Below are 25015 nucleotides of genomic sequence, written 5' to 3'. Positions count from 1 at the left end.
TTGGAGTAAACTAATGGACAACAATACTTAGGCTTCTACTTCCACTTTATGCATACTACATACATTATACATACATTTTACATACACAATCTATTTTACAATAGTTATATTTTGTTTGTTTTTAGTCCTTTTCTACTTCAACCCTCAACCTCTCCCATCTATTTCTGATGTCCATCCAGTTTGTTTTCTGTTTGACATACAGTTGAAGTCGGAAGTTTACATACACTTAAGTTGGAGTCATTAAAACTCGTTTTTCAACCACTCCACAAATTTCTTGTTAACAAACTATAGTTTTGGCAAGTCGGTTAGGACATCTACTTTATAACCTGGAAGGCCGCTCAGCAAGAAAGAAGCCACTGCTCCAAAACCGCCATAAAAAAGCCAGACTACGGTTTGCAACTGCACATGGGGACAAAGATTGTACTTTTTGGAGAAATGTCCTCTGGTCTGATGAAACAAAAATAGAACTGTTTGGCCATAATGACCATCATTATGTTTGGAGGAAAAAGGGGGATGCTTGCAAGCCGAAGAACACCATCCCAACCGTGAAGCACGGGGGTGGCAGCATCATGTTGTGGGGGTGCTTTGCTGCAGGAGGGACTACTGCACTTCACAAAATAGATGGCATCATGAGGGAAGAGGAAAATTATGTGGACATATTGAAGCAACATCTCAAGACATCAGTCAGGAAGTTAAAGCTTGGTCGCAAATGGGTCTTCCAAATGGACTTAAGGATGGCTTAAGGACAACAAAGTCAAGGTATTGGAGTGGCCATCACAAAGCCCTGACCTCAAGCCTATAGAAAATTTGTGTGCAGAACTGAAAAAGCGGAAGCGAGCAAGGAGGCCTACAAACCTGACTCAGTTACACCAGCTATGTCAGGAGGAATGGGCCAAAATTCACCCAACTTATTGTGGGAAGCTTGTGGAAGGCTACCCGAAACGTTTGACCCAAGTTAAACCATATAAAGGCAATGCTACCAAATACAAATTGAGTGTATGTAAACTTCTGACCCACTGGGAATGTGATGAAAGAAATAAAAGCTGAAATAAATCATTCTCTCTACTATTATTCTGACATTTCACATTCTTAAAATAAAGTGGTGATCCTAACTGACCTAAGACAGGGATTTTTACTAGGATTAAATGTCAGGAATTGTGAAAAACTGAGTTTAAATGTATTTGGCTAAGATATATGTAAACATCTGTCTTCAACTGTATATTTTTAACTGTGCTGTTTCACTAAAGTTCTGAACCTATATGAGGAAGGAATGATTGATAAAGGCATTCAAAATGGCCCCATGTCTTTTGAATGATGTGTCAGTCACCAGTGACAACTGTACAGTTTGTGACTTGTGGCTCCTTATGAACACATTGACACATTTTAAAAAGGGCTTTGTTGTCATTTCCTTGTGGTTAACCCGCTTATCTATGTAGCTCGTGCCCTCTACTCATCCATAATTTCCTCTTCACAGAAGAGAGGGAAACTGTTCTCTTTCTGTCCGTATCAGACCTTTTTTTATTAAGTCTAATTTTAGTTTACCTTTGACCCTCCTCCATATCTTATTTCTGGCTCTGTGCCTCCTGCCGATACCATTTCTCTTCTCTCAAATCCCTCCTCTTTTACAGTAACTGTTTCCCTCTAAAAAAGATTGTTCTGGACTAATGAAAAGGCTGTCTATTCTCTCTTTGGATGATTATGGAGTTTCATGAAGTTGCAAAATGGATGTGTTTAATGGAAATGTCTGTGCTGTAACAGTTATGATTAATGGCCTATCAAATATGTTTTATGAAGTACAGTTTTCAGTTGTCTTTGCAGGTTCATACGGATGAAGGATCACTTTCAATAGGCCTTATGTGAAAGAAATTAGGAAAATACTGCCGTACCAACAAACCCTATTTATTTACTTTAGTTTATTTCACGTTACACTAGCAGTTTTAGCCTGAGAGGGAATGTGCACTCCATCACGCATATTCAATGCCATTTTTAAAAAATAGTTTGTTCCCATGGCAGTTTCAGAAGCCCACTCTCTGTAATGTGTTCCAGATGCTCTCCAGATGTGCTTTCCAGCTCATAGACTTCCCGGGCCATGCCAGAATCATGTCGCCAATGCTGAGATGGGGGGAACCAATCTATAGGGCTCACTCGAGAAGCCAAAGCCCTAAACAACAAATACTGATCATCAAATCTCATCAAATATCCGACAGTAAATCTCTCCTTGTTTTTCTTCCTTCATCCTCTATTTTTTTGTTAATTGTGATAAGTCAACTTGTTTTCAGATTCAGTATGCTATAAGTTAATGTTCTGGTGTGACTGACACAACCACTTTTATCCAGCTGCAAAAGTATAATACCGACATGCGTCACTGCGGATCACTTCATTTCAGTGTGTTTGTATTTTCAAGGTTTTAATTAGATTCACTTTAGCACCTATTCTAAAAGACATATTAAAAAATGAGAAAAGGGTACATTTATAAAGAATTAACTAATATAGTTTTGTTTTTGTGGACTGAAAGTCAACTGCAATGCAGCACTGAGTTAACAACAATAGTACAAACGTGCCTCCCAATGGACACATGCAGCATTGCAGAATAGTTGCAAAATATTGCTTGCTAAATCACTGGAGTATTTAATATTTAAAAAAAGACACAAAATAGTTACTCTTATATACAATGACAGTTTGCACAAAAGATACAAGTAGTTTGTTCAGTTGACTCATGTTCCCCAAACACTATGCTTCAAAATATTCCCAAACATGCCCCAAAAAATAAGAAATATGCTTTTAGAGGAAAATAAGCACTGAGAAACATGGCCCACATTCGATGTATAAAACCAGTCCTCTGTATTGTTGGGTGATGTTGTTCTTTCAAGGAAATATACAATATCATCAGTATAAAATAAAACGCATTTTCTACCCAAAGGCCGGGATTCAATGCAAGGTGTGTTAAAGCACGCCACACTATAACGTACTTTTAAAAGTGCTTTAGGCTTGGTCCAACGTGTGCAGCATTTACCATGTAAATCTTAGGGAAAAGTCCCTTAAAAGACACATTGTCAATTGTATTGTGCACTACGCTATAACCCACCTTGAGTTGAATCCCGGCTACAAAGTATTTGGTTGATATATACAAAAAATGTTGGTCAATTCACTTGGTCCCTTGCCAATCAAGTCCAGAATGCACTCAAACAAAATGGCTGACTACAATCTAGGGCTGGATTCAATCGTTATCGCGAAAGTATCGCGGAAGGTCTGCGTTAAAATGTAAAGTTAAACTTCGGGATTTTGACAATGAAGACCTTTGTGTATTTCCCCAGAGTCAGATAAACTCAAGGTTAGAGGTAGTTTTGCGAGCCAATGCTAACTATAGAGTTAGGGCAATGGCTGGAAGTCTATGGTGTCTACTAGCATGCTAGTAGATACTTCAGGTCATTGCACAAACGCTAGTTAGAAATTGCTTCTAACTGCATGCAGAGACATGAAAATGGTATCCACGGGTTCATCTGAATCCGGGGAAGTAGACTTTCCAAAATCCCGAAGTATCCCTATAAAGGTAATTTCCGATGCAGTGTTTACCGTAAATGCAAATGCGGGAACATTGCCTTCACATTTTTTTATCAAGCTATAAAGGGGAACTTCCACGATACTTCAGAGATACGGATTGATTCCAGGCCTTAATGTGGCATCAGCTGGTATGTCTGCAGAGGAAGCAGACATGTATCCTTTCCATCCCCTCTTGCACTCCAACGTCAGGAACATTTGAATTTCCTTTCAAGTTTGTGTTCAAGGGAAAGACATAGCAGAGCCTTACTTAGATGAACTGCCCGGTCATGGTGTCAGTTAGGATGAATGTTTAGTCCTAAGACCATGTACTTCCTCCTGCACAGGGGAAACATTGTGTTAATATTCAGTTAAATCAAAAGCTTGTGTTATGCTCCAAACATTGTACGTTCCACTGCATGCTCAAAACAAGACATGCTAACCTCTCACTATTACAATAACAGGGGAGGTTAGCATGTTTTGGGGGTATACTATTTGTGTGATATTTGTGCGACATTTGACAGTTTGCACTTTAACCTCATAGTCATGGTATCATCTCAAATTTAAAGTGCTGGAGTACAGAGCCAAACAACAAAAAATGTGTCACTGTCCCAATACCTTTGGAGCTCACTGTAAATATTCCACATACCTGCAGAGCCACACGTTTGTTTCTCTCATCTCTCAGTTCCTCTTTCAGTTCCTGTATGTCTTGTCTAGAAGGAAAGAACAAATATATATACATATATCAATAGATGCACTAAGAGGTCAAAGAAGAGTAAGAAAATGAAGGAATGGTTTACATTTTTGGCAGGAGAGATGTAGCCTGGTTAACCCATACTGAAGTGTTTCAACAATGGTGAGCCCAGCATTCAGTCTGATTTAACCAGGCTAGGAGAGATCTGACTGGAAGTGTGCAGGGACTTTTTCTCCTGTCTTTCCAGTTTTACATTTTGCCTCCAGCACCTTCACTAGTCGTTTTTGAGTGTGCGGTAGATTCTGTCTTTTATCAAAATAGTTGAAAATAGCTTGGTGGAACAACTGAACAAATGGGTTAATGTACCTGATTCCTCAAGTTTTTCCCCTGGTTATCTAGAAGTCTGAATAAATGAGTAATACTACTTACTCGTGTCTGTTTTGCAGCAGCTCCAGAGCAATCTTCAGTTCCCTGACCTCAGCTTGTAGGCTGTCCAGACAAGGCTTCTCCTCCTGAGCTGCCCTGGCCTCCACTATAGCCTTGGGAAGCGTTAGCCTGGAGGGTACCGGATTCTTGGGAGGATGTTCAGGCTTGGATGATGGTGAATGACTTTCTGCAACCTGCAATGTTTAGACAAGGTATCTCAATGTTTTGTCAACGAGTGACAGGTCCAGCATTCAAGCACTTTGGAATTAAATCTACTCAATCTCAGTAAGCTTATTTAAAGTCAGTTGTTACTTTGTGGCTAATTGATACTTTGAGAGAGATACATTGACGTTATGTTAATTTTGTGTTCTACGTACTTGCCAACAAGGCCTAAGATGATGATAGAGTATTCATGTATATGGAATCAAAGTCAATTTTGCAAACATTCAGCAGTTTAGCCGATTTTTCTGCATCTGTCTGGTCCCTGCCACTCAGAGCCTAGGGTTAGAACAACAACCATGACCTTAATGACGATTCCTTTTTAAGAGTCATTTCTCAAGTCATGGCCTCACTAACCCTTCATGGCATGCAACTTGTCAAGCCACTTATGAACAGGCCATCTCTCTCTCTCTCTGGGCGGGTGAGTTAAGACTTAGTGGGCCAGATGGGCCACGTCATACGAACAAACAGTCTTCAGGGAAACTCTGGAGGAATGAAATCTAACAAGGGCCACTATTCTCCACTGATATGCCCCTATGACTGTGATGACAGTGATTCCTCTAGGCAGATGTGTACTTGTGGCGTGACATTAGAAAATGACATCAGACTAACCAGAGAATGTATCATCATCTCTATGTTAACCTGGGGTTGTGGGTTCATAATGTCACTGCATGATGAGTGTTGGGCCACACTGCCCCCCTGTGGTTTCAGAGGGGATGTGGAGTACAGCGTGCACCTTTGGGCAGATATAGACTGGTGGCGTCATGACAATAGACAAATCAGGGATTGTATCATCATCACTATGATAACCTAGGGGTTGTGGGTCTACTGTCATGTGATGTGTCATGTGTCATGTGATTAAGCCACATTGTCTCCCTGTGGTTTCAGAAGGAAACATAACTGTGTGTGGTGTCCATGTTAGGACACACATATGACAACGACACTAACTCAAAGTGACTCTGACAACTTCCATGGATGTGTGACTCTGTCCTAATATGCGATCTGTCCTAAATCAAATCAAATACAATTTTATTGGTCGCATACTCATATTTAGTAAATATTATTGTTCCTGGTATGTCATAATATGTACACTGTACAGAGGTACATTCTGTACCATAATAATATTGATAATAATACAGTATGGTATATTGTTGCCATACCTGTGGACCGGTGACGAGGTCTGATGGGGGTCGTCTCTGTGGGGGTTTGGCTCTGTTGGCTGTGGGGTGACTCAGTTTCTCAGGGGACACCACCACTCCGTCAAACTGGTCCAAGTTGCTCTCCTCTGTACATTGTGGTGAAAGGGGAGGGAGATCGCCATTGGCTCTAATGGGAGAAAATCATTTCAGAGAAATGAAACATTCCTTCTTTCAGGCCTACACTGGTTGATTCATAAGGTTAACTTGACCCAAATTGCTCTGATGTAGAGAGAGAAAACTGAAAGAGATGCTTCATTTTCTACGGTTGAGATTATCAGTTGATGAAAATTGCTGGTTCGGTGTGGAAAATGTGGCATCCTGTTTCCTCTTGCAGGCTCTTAGAGGCAGGTGCTGATGCACTGCATATTGAAACCTCAATGAGTTATTGTTTAGCCAAACATTAAGACTTCCCCTTTCATCGTCCACACCCTCACTAGAACAAAAAAAGACGACATAACTTTTCATAAAATATACAAACTTTGCAAGTATAATCTCAAATGAATTTTACAAATAAGCGATATGCTTTTAGCCCAGGCCACACTGTCATTGCATTGCCTCCAATATGTGACAGTTTATTTAGAAAGAACAATCCGAAAGGCTTTTTATTCGTCAATTGCCCCTTGGTAAAGACGGCCTTTTTGTTTTCCCAGTCGTGTGTGTTTGTGTGTGTGTGCTTGTGTGTGTGTGCATGTGTGTTTGTTCAGGAAGAAGGAAATGGGCTGCTCTCGTCTGTTTAGGCCCACACTGACTCATCCCAGAGTTTCCAGTGCACCGCTCAAGGTTTGGGAATCCTGGCATTCAGCGTTAAGACATGAAGACTATATGCTATAGTAACTTAGGCACCAACCAAAACTCTCCTCCACACTCTCCTTCCTTGCCAGTTTAAAGAGAACAAACAGTTCCTGTCTTGACAGAGACCTTTTGCTTTGTTATTATTGGCTTTTGCAAATATATAACTACTAAGGCTTCCATATGAGTGTCCTATTTGTCCATTCTGATCAGTAACAAAGTCTGAAAGCGATGCTTCATGAAGAAATCCTTCTTTTACAAGTCTCACTATTAACGTTCACACTTGATACTATGGAGTGATAACAGTGTCAACATTGGATTAAGATTGCATTTATGTTGGCACTACTATACCTCCGTACTCTACCTAAGTGGTTGGTGTTGACTGAGAAAAAATATGGATGTTCTAGAATCACTCACTTGCTACAACCAAACTTCTGAGGCTTGTGCTTCACTGGAGGTGGTAGTGCAGGTCTACTTGGAGCAGGGAGCTTGACTTTGGTTGGGGGGTTGCTTCTCAGGTCTTTAGTCTCTGGTTTCTCATCTGCATGCACATGTGCACATGTAAGCATCGCTGCTAGTAAGCAAACTGTACTCGTTCGTACTTATTAATAACAACACACACCTTGTTGCAATTGTGAAGCATCATCTCCTCTGTACTTTGAAGTATAATGTAATACAACATCTGGTTGAAGGAGACTGCAGGTACAGTTAACCTGTACTTTAATTGAACAGTATCAACTTGCTGCATCTTACCTTTTGCTTTTGCAGGGCTGCTCTTCTCCATCGCTGAACCCTCTGCCTTGACTAGAAGAACATTAGAGCACAAAATACACACCATATTATACACGGCCACAGCTATCTATCTTGCTACTGGTGTGTTGTTGTCTTTGCTATGAGAACGGTGAGTGTACAACAGCATCAAGACCCAGACCTCCGGGGTTAATCATTCTCTGCAAAAATGAATTTAGCATCATTTCATTCAAATGCAAAATTAATATTCATGTAGCGCAGAAACGTTGTTCATTTTCTTCCATTTGAGTTTGATGAAATTCCAACCAGTATAGTGGCATGGGAAGCCAAGATGCTGCATGTCATAGGAGCAGGCTAGGTCACAGCTGTGTCCAATAGAATTCTCAACAGAATCCAAAAGACTGTAGTTACTATTCCCAAGAGTCTCCCTTGAGAAGGCCTTGGCTTGGGAGTGGAAATAACTTATTTTTCACAAAGGAGATCCCTCAAGTGTGAACAGCTACAGTATGTATAATAGACTTGTGGGAGTGTCTTGACAAAGCACAATATTCTGCCTCTCAATTACCATTAAGAGTTAACCGAGCAATTATAGTGTTTAAAAAAACAAGAAATGATCAACTAGAGTGCAGTTAAGGGAACTGACCACAAAACAGCTAAGTCGATAACAACATGAATCTGCAGTATAGCTTTTAGCACATCTCTCAAGATACAGAGGAAGAACATGCTGAGTGTCATGCTGACATGTAAGACAATAAACCACCAAAAGTGACTGGTGATGATGAATTCCACAGACTAAGAGTACCAAAAGTAAATCATTGAGAATAGAGCCTACCTTCTTCAAAACACATGTAAAACTCCCTGACCAAGCCCTTCCACCAATGTGAAGCACAGAGTTGTTCCAGAGTTACTGCTTGGGCCGCTTGTGAAAAGCCACTGTCACAGACAGAGCTCTCTACGGTCCCCCACCCCCTGGCTTCCTCCAAGGCATCTCAGCCAGGTCATGTGACGTACTGTATGACATCCCCCTCTCCATCATGGTGTAGGACTTCCTGTAGCATAGCTGCAACCCCCCAGTGACATAAGACGCCAATGGAGTAGTGGGAGCGATGGGGTGGGGTGGAGGGACTCAAGTGCAGAGGCTTGATTCTGGCTGAGATTGTTTTGAGTTGGGATGATATTATCTCCAAATGACTGTTAGGCCTCTTAATGTTTGAACACAAACTCAAACAGCAAGATATCCTCTCTGGGGTATGTGGGACGCTAGCGTCTATTCAACTATTCAACAGCCAGTAAAATAGCAGGGCGGAAAATTCAAAACAACAAAAATCTCATAATTCAAATTTCTCAAACATACAACTATTATATCCCATTTTAAAGATACACTTCTCGTTAATCCAACCACATTGTCCGATTTCAAAAAGGCTTTACGGCGAAAGCATAACATTAGATTATGTTAGGACAGCGCCTAGACAAGAAAAACCACACAGCCATTTTCCAAGCAAGGAAAGGCGTCACAAAAACCAGAAATACAGCTAAAATGAATCACTAACCTTTGATGATCTTCATCAGATGGCACTCATAGGACTTGATGTTACACAATGAATGTATGTTTTGCTCGATAAAGTTCATATTTATATCCAAAAACCCAATTTTACATTGGCGTGTAACGTCCAGAAATGTTTTGCCTCCCAAAACTTCCGGTGAATGAGCACATCAATTTACAGAAATACTCATCATAAACATTGATAAAATATTCAACTGTTATTCAAAGAATTATAGATGCACTTCTCCTTAATGCAACCGCTGTGTCAGATTTCAAAAAAGCTTTACGGCGAAAGCAAATTTTGCAATAATCTGAGTACAGCGCTCAGATATCAAAACAAGCCATACAGATACCCGCCATTTTGGAGTCAACAGAAATGACAAAAATTACATTATAAATATTCACTTACCTTTGATGATCTTCATCAGAATGCACTCCCAGGAATCCCAGTTCCAGAATAAATGTTTGTTTTGTTCGATAAAGTTAATCTTTATGTCCAAATACCTCCATTTTGTTCGTGCGTTAGGTTCACTATTCCAAATGCAAGGCACGCGCTTACTAAGTCCAGATGAAAGTCTAAAAAGTTATACTACAGTTTGTAGAAACATGTCAAACGATGTATAGAATCAATCTTTAGGATGTTTTTATCATAAATCTTCCATAATATTCCAACCGGACGATTCCTTTGTCTTCAAAAAAGAAATGGAACACAGCTAACTCTCACGTGAGCGCGCGCGATTGAGCTCATGTCATTTTCTCAGTCATCTGATTCCAATGGCTCTTATTCTCCCCTCAGTCACAGTAGAAGCATGAAACAACGTTCTAAAGACTGTTGACATCTAGTGGAAGCCTTAGGAAGTGCAAAATGACCCCATTGACACTGTATACTGGATAGGGAATCACTTGAAAAACTACAAACCTCAGATTTCCACACTTCCTGGTTGGATTTTTTCTCAGGTTTTTGCCTTCCATATGAGTTCTGTTATACTCACAGACATCATTCAAACAGTTTTAGAAACTTTAGAGTGTTTTCTATCCAAATCTACTAATAATATGCATATCCTACCTTCTGGACCTGAGAAGCAGGCAGTTTACTACGGGCACGCTTTTCATCCGGATGTCGAAATACTGCTCCCTACCCCGATGAAGATATGAACGTTTGTGAATGTTCAGCGAAAGTGAGTGCCTCAAAATGTCAATAAAAGTGGTCATGTAGCAATAGCAAGCTTTCTTTGAATATTTGTGCACCGATTTTATCATTAAAATAAATGATTGATTGAAATATTGCATCTTAATGTTGTGTACCCTTCGTATTCAATTAGAAAGGCTTTATCTATTTAAATCTGGGAAGAAACATCCAGCCTAACAGCTAAATAACAGTTAGTGTCTGTAAAACACAAGTTGTACCATAAGCAGAAGTGTGTGTTTGATACAAGATCTGGTGCCCTCAGATAAAACCTGCCTGTGAACCACATCCTGCTATGTGTGGTACTGACAGACTCAAGATTGGACTCTCACATCCTCTTTACTGTTTAAGGCAAAACATGTGTCACATGCTGTCTATCCCTCCCCACTGGGAACTAACTGGTTGAATCAATGTTGTTTCCATGTCATTTGTCAGCGTATTGTGACACGGAATCTACATGGAAACGACATTGGATTTGAAAAAAGTCATCCACGTAAACTGTTGTTTTGAGAGTGAAATTACAACCACAGGATTATGTCATCACCAAATCTCAACATAAAATAAGTTGAATTTGTAACTTTAAAACAATGTCAGATCATTAGGCTAGGCAGCACCTTCAACTGGATAACTCATTTATAGCTCCCCTTTGGTCTCCCGTCCAGGGTTTTAACCAAGCCCTGCTTACAGTACCAGTCAAAAGTTTGGACACTCCTTCTCATTCAAGGGTTTTTCTTTATTTGTACTATTTTCTACAATGTATAATAATAATGAAGACATCAAAACTATGAAATAACACATACGTAATCATATAATAACCCGAAAATATATTTTTGATTTTAGATTCTTCGAAGTAGCCACCCTTTGCCTTGATGACAGCTTTGCACACTCTTGGCATTCTCTCAAACAGCTTCATGAGGTATGCTTTTCTAACAGTCTTGAAGGAGTTCCCACATATTCTGAGCACTTGTTCACTGCTTTTCCTTCACTCTGCGGTCCAACTCATCCCAAACCATCTCAATTTGGTTGAGGTCGGGTGATTGTGGAGGCTAGGTCATCTGATGCAGCACTCCATCACTCTCCTTCTTGGTCCAATAGCCCATACACAGTGTGTTGGGTCACTGTCCCGTTGAAAAACAAATGATAGCCCCAATAAGTGCAAACCAGATGTGATGGCGTATCGCTGCAGAATGCTGTGGTAGACATGCTGGTTATGTGCGCCTTGAATTCTAAATAAATCACAGACAGTGTCACCAGCAAAGCACCCCCACACCATCACACCTCCTCCTCCATGCTTCACGGTGGGAACCACACATGCGGAGATCATCCGTTCACCTACACTGCGTCTCACAAAGACACGGCGGTTAGAACCAAAAATCACACATTTTGACTCATCAGACTAAAGGACAGATTTCCACCGGTCTAATGTCCATTGCTTGTGTTTCTTGGCCCAAGCAAGTCTCTTCTTCTTATTGGTGTCCTTTATTAGGGGATTCTTTGCAGCAATTCAACCATGAAGGCCTGATTCACACCTTCTCCTCTGTACAGTTGATGTTGAGATGTGTCTGTTACATGAACTCTGTGAAGCATTTATTTGGGCTGCAATCTGAGGCTGGTAACTCTAATCAACATATCCTCTGCAGCAGAGGTAACTCTGGGTCTTCCTTTCCTGTGGCGGTCCTCATGAGAGCCAGTTTCATCATAGCGCTTGATGGTTTTTGCGACTGCACTTGAAGAAATGTTCAAAGTTCTTGAAATGTTATGGATTGACTGACCTTCATGTCTTAAAGTAATGATGGATTGTCGTTTCTTTTTGCTTATTTGAGCTGTTCTTGCAATAATATGGACTTGGTCTTTTACCGAATAGGGCTATCTTCTGTATACCACCCCAACCTTGTCACAACACAATTGATTGGCTCAAACACATTAAGAAGGAAAGAAATTCCACAAATTAACTTTTATCAAGGCACACCTGTTAATTGAAATGCATTCCAAGTGACTACCTCATTAAGCTAGTCACGCCAAGAGTGTGCAAAGCTGTCATCAAGGCAAAGTGTGGCTACTTTGAAGAATCTCAAATATAAAATATATTTTGATTTGTTTAACACTTTTTGGGTTACTACATGATTCCATATGTGTTATTTCATAGTTTTGATGTCTTCACTATTATTCTACAATGCAGTGGTGGAAAAAACACTAAATTGTCATTCATGAGTAGAAGTAAAGGTACCTTAATAGAAAATGTATCTGGTTTTGAATATAACTTAAGTTCAGTGGTGGAAAAAGTATTCAATTGTCATATTTGAGTAAAAGTAAAAGTAAATGCTAGACACCAAATTACTTATTTTAAGCAAATCAGACGGCACGATTCTCTCTTTTATATACCAACCTAGCACAATTCAATATTACCTTTGTAATACAGTAAAAGTTAAGTCTATCTTACAAACTAATGTAGCATTCATCCTTAAAATGATTAACACAACCATGGTCGCTGTGAGGTTACTGTAACTATACATTTCTTCTTATGTAATCATATGTTCAAGATAGCATGCGTAGGTTGTCGCAGGTCTGTGGAGATCTTCACAGTTGCCGTAATAATCTGTTCCGAATTTTGAACGGCATTGACAACTTATTATCCACATTGAAATGACGTAGTGTGCCCAGTGGGTCTGTTCCTTCATCGAACAACATAGTCATAAAAACTCAAAAGGGAGCTGTGTCTTCGAGATATACCACATAGATAGCAGGTCAAGAGAGGTCAAAATGAAACAGCTTTGAAACTTCCACAATGAACAATCATTTATGCTACCCAACATCATTGTATGATGCATAGCTATAGATAAAAACTAGCATCTGAAATAGGGATGATTGGGAGCTTCCATATACATCATACAAACTACATCTAACCCGTTACCAGTGACATCCGTTAATATAGCTGTGGTTGTGTGAATTTGACGCCGAAATCGCTGAGTATTCTGGGGCTTTCCTGCGTTATATTGGTCTTTAGGTGGATTTTCACTTACATAAGATTTGCCTATGTAGCCTGGACTGAGGAAATGTGAGTGTGTCTGTGGCCTGGCTTGCTAATAAAAACCTAATTGTAGTTCAGTTACAGACAGCCGACAGACAGACAGACAGGCAGAGTGGATGTGCCGTTGTCACTCAATTTTAAAAGCTAATTTGACCCTTAGGGTTGCCATACTCCCTCATGCTGAGTATTTCATAATTTTTTGTGACATGCCTATGTTAATGTCTGTTTTCCATCTACAAGAACAGTATCTGTAAAATGCAAAGACCTTGATTTTGAAATATTCAGGAAGCCATTTGGACCACACAAAATCTCATATTCATCTGCTCACACACTAAAACATGAACACCGTGCCAGACTGAACAAGCACCACCGCAGATAAAAACAGTAGCAACCGTAGCCATTTCCTTGTGTGAGAATTCTCTAATTCAGCTCCCATTAGCATCTCTAAATCACAAGACAATCTATGTTGTCATATTGGTGTTCATATGGGTGTGTCACAGATTGTTGTCACCATAGAATTAGGAATTCAAATACTAACACACTAATACTAATTAGAATAGTCATTTAATAGGAGCTCTATGGGTGTCACAGTATATTTTGTTGCACCAGTTATTATGTTACACCTCATAAGCTCCATCGTCAGCATCTAAATCACAAGACATTCTGTACTGTCATATTGGTGTCATGGACTAACTGTTGTAACAGTATATGCCGTTGCACTGGTCTCTCTGTTAAAACAGGAAGTTGCTGTCTTTACCTGAGCGTCTTTCCGTGCCACAGTGCGCAGGTGGTTGGCTGGTGCTTCCAGACTGTAGGAAAAGCAACGGAAAACACAACATGTTGGCTCAGTCTCTCTTTGCTGCCTATTTGCAGCAACACACACACACTGATTAGAGCACCCATTGATGCGAGCGGCCATTCGTATTGTCTTTTATTGTTTTATTTAAAAATATATATATATATAAAATTAATGCAATTCAAAATAAACTAACACACTCTTTCCACAGACGGAAATTTAAAGTCAGTGACTCCTAAACTGCGGATGTTGAAGAGATCTTTGAGTCAGAAACCTTTATAAGTTAGTTAAGTAAAGGTCGGCAGGTAGCCTAGTGGTTAGAGAATTGGGCCAGTAACCGAAAGGTTGCTAGATCGAATCCCTGAGCTGACAAGGTCAAAATCTGTTGATCTGCTCCTGAACAAGGCAGTTAACCCACTGTTCTTAGGCTGTCATTGTAAATAAGAATTTGTTCTTAACTGACTTGCCTAGTTAAACAAAGGTTAAATAGAAAATAAAAAAATGTAAGAAAGACTTGACTGAGAATTATTTTTTTTGTTAGCCAACTGTAGATAAAGGGCTTTGTTTTTATTGAGCTGTTGCAGTCTAATAAATAGCTCATGTTTATTACTGGTTGGTGTCATAGCTGCTTAGGTCAGTGTAATGTAATGGCTAAACCCCCCTGGAATGTGCGTGGGAAATTCCCATTCACAGGGCTACAGCGAGACTATTCCTGGGAATGTTTCCCTCATTCCCTGCTCTAACTCACTTGGAGACCTTCTGTCGTCGGTATCACCATGACAAAGTTGTCGGGGAAAAAACCTCTGCGTCCGTTCAGCTCTCCCTCCCACCAGCCCTCGTCCTCTGTTTCCTTCAGAAGAAGAGATTGTGTAAAGAGCAACTCAAAGAACTACACATAGTTCATAAAACGACAATGTCCACGAGGACAAGTACTCTGAACATCTGAAAGGTTAACAGAGGGTCAGGGGAAGCATGGTCATTGCCCACCGTGGACACTATTATTTGATCTTCAAAGTTATCATAAACCTCCCTTTTCCACTTATAATTTAGCAGTGGTGGAAAAAACGACTGAAATATCATACTTGAGTAAAAGTAAAGATACCTTAATAGAAAATGACTCAAGTAAAAGTAAAGGTCACCCAGTAAAATACTACTTGAGTAAAAGTCTAAAAGTATTTGGTTTTGAATATACTTAAGTACAGTGGTGGAAAAAGTATTACATTTACATATTTGAGTAAAAGTAAATGCTAGACATCAAATTCCTTATTTTAAGCAAACCAGACGGCACGATTCTCTCTTTTATATAAACAGTGCCAGTCAAAAGTTTGGACACACCTACTCATTCAAAGGTTTTTCTTTATTTGTTCTATTTTCTACAATGTAGAATAATAATGACGACATCAAAACTATGAAATAACACATATGGACTCATGTAGTAACCACAAAAGTGTAATGATGAACTGTCGTTTCTCCTTGCTTATTTGAGCAGTTCTTGCCATAATATGTAGGCTATCTTCTGGATACCACCCCTACCTTGTCACAACACAACTGATTGGCTCAAATGCATTAAGAAGGAAAGATATTCCACAAATGAACTTTTAACAAGACACACCTTTTAATTGAAATTCATTCCAGGTGACTACCTCATGAAGCTGGTTGAGAGAATGCCAAGAGTGTGCAAAGCTGTCATCAAGGCGAACGGTGGCTACTTTGAAGAATCTCAAATATAAAATATATTTTGATTTGTCTATGTAACGGCTGTATTCAGAGAAGGACCAAGGCGCAGCGGGATTGTGGACACTCATGTTTATTAAATCAACAAAACAAGTAAAGTATCCACCGGAAAACCAAAAACAGTACTCACGACAGCAAACAGTTTTGCAGGCTCACAAAGCAAGTGCAAAAACAACCACCCACAACCCCAAAGAAAAACACACACACCTATATAGGACTTCCAATCAAAGGCAACTCAACACACCTGCCTTCAATTGGAAGTCCCAATCAACAACACAAACATTCCCAACACAAACATGCCACGTCCTGACCCCAAAACTAAAACACTAGCTCCATCTGCTGGTCAGGACGTGACAGTCTAACACTTTTCTGACTACTACATTATTCTATATGTGTTATTTCATAGTTTTGATGTCTTCACTACCATTCTACAATGTAGAAAATAGTATAAATAAAGAAAAACCCACGAATGAGTATGTGTGTCCAAACTACTGACTAGTACTGTAGATATATATAATTCCAACAGTCAGACATAATTAACAAGCAAAGTATTATTTTTTTTTTTGTGAGTCCGCCAGATCAGAGGCAGTAGGTATGACAACATATTATATTGATACTGTAGATGCGTAAATTGGACGACATTGTTGTCCTACCTGAGCATTCAAAATGTAACAAGTACTTTTGGATGTCAATGAAAATGTATGGGAGTAAAAAGTACATATTGTATTTAGGAATGTAGTAGAGTAAAAGTAATAGTTGTTAAAAATATAAATAGTCAAGTAAAGTACAGATACCCCAAAAAACTACTTAAGTAGTACTTCAAAATATTTTTACTTAATGTAGTTACTTTACACCACTGTAATTTGGAATATAATTTATACCATCAGAGTTTTGGATGGTTTCTCTACTTATGTAATTGTGCATGCTTTGTCATCTAGTGTATTGTGGCACATATTTTCACGGAATTGCTCACAAGTCACATAACAGGTTGGTCTGGTTGAAGAGGAGAAAAAATATTGATGAAATTGTATAACCAGGTTTATTCTAGTCCAAAACTAGAGCATTATATTATTGATTTTGGCCCCAAAAGGCATAAAGTCATTAAGGTACAGTATATTGTATTGGGGAACATGGATGACAACATTAGTACAAAGACCCAAACCTTGGTGATGATTGTAACAATGTCTCCCTTCTTTAGATTCAACTCGTCCTCGGTCAAGGCTGCGTAGTCGAACATGACTTGACAACATTCTTTCACTGAGTAGACATAATAGAGAGGGGAGTATTATAAAGAGAAACTAAGCAATGCATGGCTGGAATAGGTTGGTTTTAAGATGTTGTAAAAGTATGGATACCTAAAAAGAAAGTTACTCAGGTAAATGTGAAAGTCACCTAGTAAAATACTCCTTGAGTAAAAGTCTAAAAGTATTTGGTTCTAAATATACTTAAGTATCAAAAGTAAAAGTATAAATAATTTCAAATTCCTTATATAAAGCAAACTAGACGGCACCATTGTCTTGTTTTTAAAATGTACGGATAGCCAGCGTACACTCCAACAGACATCATTTACAAACAATGCATTTGTGTTTAGTGAGTTTGCCAGATCAGAGGCAGAAGGGATGACCACTTGTTCTCTTGATAAGTGTGTGAATTGGACCATTTTCCTGTCCTACTGAGCATTCAACATGTAGCGAGTACTTTTGGGTGTCAGGGAAAATGTATGGAGTAAAAAATACATTATTTTCTTTAGGAATGTAGTGAAGTAAAAGTAAAAGTTGTCAAAAATATAAATACTAAAGTACAGATACCCCAAAAAACTACTTAAGTAGTACTTTAAAGTATTTTTACTGAAGTACTTTATACCACTGATCATGACTAACCAATCGACAAGGAAGAATATCAGTCCATACATCCATATATTTTTCTGAGAACGATATGAACTGTGAAGCATTGACATGAACCTATTTGAACCATTCATTTCTTTCCCCATTAAACTGTGACATCAAGCCAGGGTTACTGTCAGAGTTTCTGTGGGCCCACACCCACATAGCCTATTGGGTAAACTGTGGGAATTGCTGACTGTGGACACCTGCCTAAGTGGCAGTTTGGTCCAAAAATAGAACACTTGTCACAGAGGTCTCACTGTTGTTGTAGTACATCAGAACATGTCTATATTCAGTGGAGACATTGATTGCTTTGCAGTTTCATTCAATGTATCAAAAAGTATCTCCCACGAGGAGGATGAATTTGATGAGCGGTACAAAGATGGGCCTTTTATTTTACATTTTAAAATGTATTTCAAAATGCAGTCCACTCATTTATACGACCTACATAAAGTAGGAATGAGAACTATAGAAACTTACCGTTTTTTGTTTTGTTCCTCACACTCGTCCTCTGAGGTAGCTTTGTCTTAACAAAAAGACAAATGTATTAAATTAATCAATGGCATCTCACAACTAGGTTTTCAGGAGAGAAAAAGTCCCATATTTATTGTATTTTGATTTATCTTGCATTCCATACCTCTTTACTGAACATTGTATCTGAGACTTTGGGTCTGGTTTTGCTCTCGTTCTGCTTGACATCTAAAAAAGATTGAGAAGGAAGTTCTATAAGGATATACTGATTCAAGTCCACTCTCAGAACAAAAAAAGGCCATGTGAAAAATGTGCCCATCCCACCTTTTGGAGAGACAAATATCTCTTTGGCGAAGTTTGATGGAAACGCTCCCACTTTATCACCTTTCATTCCCATCCACCACCCATCTTCAATCTGTCAGGTGTTAAAAGAGAGAGAAACAGAAATATAAGAATAGTACAGTGTAGCAGAGCATATTTCACCAATCATCCACATGCATAGGAATTCTCAAAACAGGTTTGGTCAGCATAATGTCTACAGATGTAGGATCTTCATTTGATCATCCTGTTGCAGGAGAACTTTCCTGCAATGCAAGAAAGGAAAAACTCTTGAGTGTATTTGTGGTTTAAAAAGGTTTCTGAAGTTTGTAATTTCCCTTATGAAATGTCCATTAATTATAATCCACATCAGTGGAGGCTATATGAGGGAAGGACGGCTCATCATAATGTCTGGAACGGTGAAACCATTTCCACGAGCGCGTGCTCCCCAATTAAGGTGCCACCCACCTCCTGTGATCCACATAAAATCTATAATTTCCTGTTACTGTTGCAGGATTATTTTCCTGCTGTAGCAAACTGGCTCAAATGAAGATCCTACACACCTCAAAGTGAAGTTGGAATGTGTGCGAGAAATGTGATTTCTCAGTATAATCTTGGGGAAATATCACAATGAATATGCATTGCTGAAATATCTGTGCGACTATTTGGTTTTCTGAGCTTTTGGAGGGGTGATATTTTAGTATCATATCTAGCTAGGCAAACAAGATAAATGATTTGTGGTTGCTCCCTCATGCTCATGCATTTGCCATTAGAGAGATGATACAAAGAAAGTAAATATGATATGACACTCCAATTATGAAGTTAAAACATAAACATATCCTTCTAAATAGAGCAGCTAATGTTCTCTCCAAGAACCTACAACTAATTTACACTGATACTCTATAGCAGGGGTCTCAAACTAATTTGGGTCTAGGGCCTTGTTAAATTGTCTTGTGGGACATTTGTTTGAGATTCCTTCTCTAGTATGTTTGCAAGTGTTTTCCCATCTATTGATAATCTAGTGTCAGTAATGATAAAAGCAGCACTCTACCTCTCTGAGGATCTCAATGGTCTCCCCGACAACCAGCTCCAGCTCATCCTCATTCAAGGGACTGTAGGCAAAGGCCACCTCACACTTCCTTGTTTGTTTAATCATCCTTGCTGCATAAGCAAAGCATTGTACCAGCCACATAATTAGTCAAGACTGCTCTTATTATTGTAAAATGATAGTTAAAACTAATGATGAATAGAAATTTAGTAGAGAAATTCAGAAGTAAACAAATACAGAAGTCTCAATATGATAACTTATAGACTCCAGACTCAGAGCATGACTAGAAGAATTGAAGCTTCTTCGTGTTGTAACTAATTGAATCCCTCAAATGGATTGTGCTGTAACAGTAGACTGTGGTTTTTATCTGTTCCTTCTTTGTACATTATAATCAAGCTTGGTGCTAGCCGGCGAGGCTATATATCTACACAAGGCCTTTAATTACTTGTTTTAGCCTGTCTTGCTGACAAAGTGTGTATCTCGATGAGCACAAACCAAAACACTTCCATATTTCAGTACAAAACAGGGTTCATGTTTGACAGACTGGGAAACATATCTGTTTACAGTTTTTGCTACAGATCACGTTAGGAGAAACACAATAAGCAGAGCGTTATGGTAGTGGAGGTTTAAAGACATTGGAGAGTGACACATACATTTCCGTAGACTTCTTGGTTCCCTCTTGCTGTCACCTATCAAATACACAGGCACCTCCTGTGTGGGAAATAAAATATACAAAGACATACAAGGAAAAAGCTAATGAGTCAAGTATTAGACAATGGATTGCACGTGAAAATTGCACGAACAATAGGCTGATCAGAGTCGGGGTCAAATTGATTTCAAATCAGTCAAGGAAGGAAGTAAACTGAAAATAATGGAATTTCAGTTCCTTGACAGAATATAATTTAATTTGACTTCCTTCGTTGACTGAATTGAGATGGTATTAATCCTAATCCTGGGACTGAAGGCAAACTCTTGATGGACATACTGTACCTTGACGAAGTTAGCGGGAAAGATGCCCCTCTTGCCCCTCAGTTCCCCCTCCAGCCAGCCCTCCTCGCTGGGCTTGGTGACGCTCGTCACCACGTCTCCCACCTGCACCGTCATCTCATCTCCCATCGTGCCCTCAAAGTCTATCAGCACCAGCACCTCTGAGACACGCAAATGGAGGAGGAGGGGGAAGAGAATATGGTGTCGCAAGTTTCATTCTCTTTTCAAACAGACCTAACAATATTGCTTGAGGAACTGCAGTTATTTAGAGTCATTTAACAGGTAATGTGGCCCAACATCTAGAAGGTTAACACCATAGTCTAGTGACTCAAAAACATGGGGAGGGGAAGAGCGATAACGTGGACACTTTTCACACTATTGTGCTGATCCAAACCGTACCGTGCTGGCATGGATATGGTCTTGCACATTGTTCTCTCTAGCATGTTTTTGGCAACTATGGTGGGTAAATAACCAGCTTGTTTAACTCAGCTTGGCTGCATAGTGTGAGAAGGGTAACATCAAGATTATTGTGTTTGAAACATGCACTAAATCATAGGCAAAAAAAGCTATTGGTATGTTGTTAAAAGATTTCAGCTTTACTTTTTCTGAATAAACACCAAGGCCTTTGTAAACCAAACCAGTCTCCTGTAGCATATTTGTGTTTGAACAACACGTATGTAAAGCAAGGTTACAGTACAGTACCGGGGCAGCAAAATTGATACCAACAATTACAGTTTGGAATTTGCCCTGGCATAGTGAAAAAGTTTCTGTTCAGTAGTTTTTAGGCAAGGACTATACAAAACAAAATGTCAATACCACACACACCCATTGCCTACAACCAACCTGCAAGTAAGAAAATAATGAAAAATGTACCTTACCCACAGCTAGTGCTAGTGCTAACCTGTTTACCTGGCTTTAGGCATTTATGCCAATGTTAGCTATGAGGAAATCCTGCAACACCAAATACAAAAGTATAGTGGACACCCAGAGACTTACTACATCAAATCAAATGTATTTATATAGCCCATCTTACATCAGCTGATATCTCAAAGTGCTGTACAGAAACCCAGCCCAAAACCCCCAAACAGCAAGCAATGCAGGTGTAGAAGCACGGTGGCTACTACCTCTTTGCTTTCTGGATAATAAAAAAGCAAGATCAAAGAGGGTGTATAATCTACAAACATGAACAGGCCTACATATCTGGTATACTAAAATCACCTCCAATCGCAAATATTATTTGGGATTACAAAATGACCACACATTTTTGAAACTAGAGTTCTTGTCAATTGCCCTGAATGTAACTAATTGACAGACATTGTAAACGTTCCCCAAACCCTTGTAAACACTACTCAATGGACAACACAGTTACAATTCACTTACCCATGACTTCTTAAAAAGCTTTACTCTCTCTTCTAGACTTTTAGGTAATTCCTCTTCAGAGGACAGACAGACACCTCATATGCTACAGGAGGAGAACTGAAAGAAAGTGAATGTATTGCCCAAGAAGCAAAGCTATATATGGCTAGGACAGGGTCCTCCTTCCCTCTAGTCAATCATTAACATCTACTTCGGGCTAGTCATGACAAGCCACCAGCCAGGAGGAGGACGGGTCAGAGAGAGCAAGCGAGAGAGTAAGAGAAGGAGAGAGAGAGAGAACAGGTGGGACAGGTTTCTAATTGAAGGAGAGAGACGATAGGCAAGGGTGAAAAAGAACATGACCACATATTGTCAGCTGTACAAGTAACTGGCACACATTGTATGGGGAAAAACAAGACAGTCCCATACATAAGTGTGACGTAATTCTGTGTGTGTGTGTGTGTGTGTGTGTGTGTGTGTGTGTGTGTGTGTGTGTGTGTGTGTGTGTGTGTGTGTGTACCCCTTAGGGTAGAATAGCTGTCCATTCATAGAATAGATTACATTGAAGATTGCAGATAACGAGTATGCTTGACTAAACCTGAACAAATCTGTAATGGCATGCATGAAAAGGACATTGCTGCAGCAAAGAATAAATAAATTACATTACTCTCTCAAGGTATTGAACATGTCTTGGAGGCTCCAGGTAGCAACATGTGACAATTCTCACCCTCTATTGCTAATAGTGTTTTACTGAATGGTTTCCCGTTAAATATTATCTGCCTCATGTTTACAGATGTAGGTTCTTAATTTGACCTATATTGTCACAGCAATAATCCTACAACAACATGATTTCAACATCTATAATGTTGAATGAATGGTGGTCAGGCTATTAGCTGAGCGTAGCTGAGGTGCACCCATGACCAGCTCGGGAAACCAGATTGCATAGTGCAGAAGGTACGGTGGGATTCGAAATGGTCGGTGGTCTGTTTGTTAACTTGTCTTTCGAAGATTTTAGAAAGACAGGTCAGGATGGATATAGGTCTATAACAGTTTAGGTCTAGAATGTCGCCCCCTTTGAAAAGGGGCATGGCCACGGCAGCTTTCCAATCTTTGGGGATCTCAGACGATACGAAAGAGAAGTTGAACAGGCTAGTAATAGGGGTTGCAACAATTTTGGCGGATAATTTTAGAAAGAGAGGGTCCAGATTGTGGAGCCCAGCTGCTTTTTAGGGATCCAGATTTTGCAGCTCTTTCAGAACATCAGCTGTCTGGATTTGGGTGAAGGAGAAGCGGGGGGGACTTGGGCAAGTTTCTGCGGTGGGTGCAGAGCTGTTGGCCGGGGTAGGGGTAGCCAGGTGGAAAGCATGGCCAGCCGTAGAAAAATGCTTCTTGAAATTATTGATTATCGTAGATTTATCGGTGATGACAGTGTTTCCTAGCCCCTGTGCAGTGGGCAGCTGGGAGGAGGTGCTCTTACAGTATCCCAAAACTTTTTGGAATTAGTGCTACAGGATGCAAATTTCTGTTTGAAAAAGCTAGCCTTAGCTTCCTAACTGACTGTGTATATTGGTTCCTGACTTCCCTGAAAAGTTGCATATCGCGGGGGCTATTCGATGCTAATGCAGAATGCCACAGGATATTTTTGTGCTGGTCAAGGGAGGTCAAGTCTGGGGTGAACCAAGGGCTATATCTGTTCTTAGTTCTACATTTTTTGAACAGGGCATGCTTATTTAAGATGGTGAGAAAGCACTTTTAAAGAGCAACCAGTCATCCTCTACTGACGGGATGAGGTCAATATCCTTCCAGGATATCCGAGCCAGGTCGATTAGAAAGGCCTGCTCGCTGAAGTGTTTTAGGGAGCATTTGACAGTGATGAGGGGTGGTCATTTGACCACAGACCCATTACGGACACAGGCAATGAGGCAGTGATCTCTGAGATTCTGGTTGAATTCAGCAGAGGTGTATTTAGAGGGAAAGTTGGTCAAGATGATGTCTATGAGGGTGCCCATGGTTTCGGATTTAGGGTTGTACCTGGTAGGTTCCTTGATCATTTGTGTGAGATTGAGGGTGTCTAGCTTAGATTGTAGGACGGCCGAGGTGTTATGCATATCCCAGTTTAGGTCACCTAACAGTACAAACTCTGAAGGTAGATGGGGGGCAATCAATTCACATATGGTGTCCAGGGCACAGCTGGGGGCTGAGGGGGGTCTATAACAAGTGGCAACGGTGAGAGACTTATTTCTGGAAAGCTGTATTTTTAAAAGTAGAAGCTCAAATTGTTTGGCCACAGACCTGGATGGTATGACAGAACTCTGCAGGCTATCTCTGCAGTAGATTGCAATTCTGCCCCCTTCGGCAGTTCTATCTTGTCGGAAAATGTTGTAGTTGGGGATGGAAATTTCAGAAGTGTGCTAAAGCAGTGAATAAAACAAACTTAGGGAGGAGACTTCTGATGTTAACATGCATGAAACCAAGGCTTTTACGGTTACAAAATTCAACAAATGAGAGTGCCTGGGGTCTGGTAATAGGTGTGGTGCTGGAGGCTACAGGGCCTGGGTTAAACTCTACATCACCAGAGGAACAGAGGAGGAGTAGAATAAGGGTACCGCTAAAGGCTATAACAACTGGTCGTCTAGTGCTTTGGGAAAAGAGAATAAAAGGACCAGATTTCTGGGTGTGGTAGAATAGATCCAGGGCATAATGTACAGACAAGGGTATGGTAGGATGTGAGTACAGTGGAGGTAAACCTAGGCATTGAGTGACGATGAGAGCGGTAGTGTCACTGGAGGCACCAGTTAAGCCAGGTGAGCTCTCCGCATGTGTGGGGGAGGAACAAAATAGCTATCAAAGGCATTTAGGGCGGGGCTGGGGGCTCTACAGTGAAATAAAACAATAACTAACCTAAACAGCAGTAGACAAGGCATATTGACATTAGGGAGAGGCATGTGTACCCAAGTGATCATAGGGTCCAGTGAGCAGCAATATGTGGGTCAGGGAGCAGTTCGGTGTTCGCTACTACGCTAGGCAAGCTGAAGACACGGCGATTCATAA

The 25015-nt window shown here is 40.0% G+C and overlaps 1 protein-coding gene across 4 annotated transcripts in view; it reads right to left on the bottom strand.

Annotated features, from left to right (window-relative positions):
- Nucleotides 1-22118, bottom strand: part of LOC115177210 (SH3 domain-containing kinase-binding protein 1) — a 26736-nt gene extending 4618 nt beyond the window's left edge. The window contains exons 1-17 of one of the 4 annotated variants that reach the window (XM_029737792.1): nt 21989-22118; nt 20612-20769; nt 20275-20332; nt 19625-19734; nt 18580-18670; nt 18422-18483; nt 18265-18310; nt 17064-17158; nt 14916-15017; nt 14129-14180; nt 7618-7668; nt 7282-7405; nt 6037-6202; nt 4661-4851; nt 4187-4250; nt 3809-3876; nt 1879-2161 (exon numbers count right to left, since the gene is read on the bottom strand). In XM_029737792.1, coding sequence (XP_029593652.1) covers nt 3838-3876; nt 4187-4250; nt 4661-4851; nt 6037-6202; nt 7282-7405; nt 7618-7668; nt 14129-14180; nt 14916-15017; nt 17064-17158; nt 18265-18310; nt 18422-18483; nt 18580-18670; nt 19625-19734; nt 20275-20332; nt 20612-20769; nt 21989-21992 — 1413 coding nt within the window. In that variant the 5' untranslated portion in view covers nt 21993-22118 and the 3' untranslated portion in view covers nt 1879-2161; nt 3809-3837. Of the gene's footprint in view, nt 1-1878; nt 3877-4186; nt 4251-4660; nt 4852-6036; nt 6203-7281; nt 7406-7617; nt 7669-14128; nt 14181-14915; nt 15018-17063; nt 17159-18264; nt 18311-18421; nt 18484-18579; nt 18671-19624; nt 19735-20274; nt 20333-20611; nt 20770-21988 lie in introns of those variants that run through there. The other 3 variants (XM_029737791.1, XM_029737790.1, XM_029737793.1) reach the window with 3 other exon arrangements.
- Nucleotides 22119-25015: the final 2897 nt, after the last annotated feature.

This window comes from Salmo trutta, chromosome 37 (assembly GCF_901001165.1).
Source record: "Salmo trutta chromosome 37, fSalTru1.1, whole genome shotgun sequence".
NCBI lineage: Eukaryota > Metazoa > Chordata > Actinopteri > Salmoniformes > Salmonidae > Salmo > Salmo trutta.
Note: the sequence above shows the minus strand (reverse complement) of the source record. Positions and strands in the feature narration are given on the sequence as shown.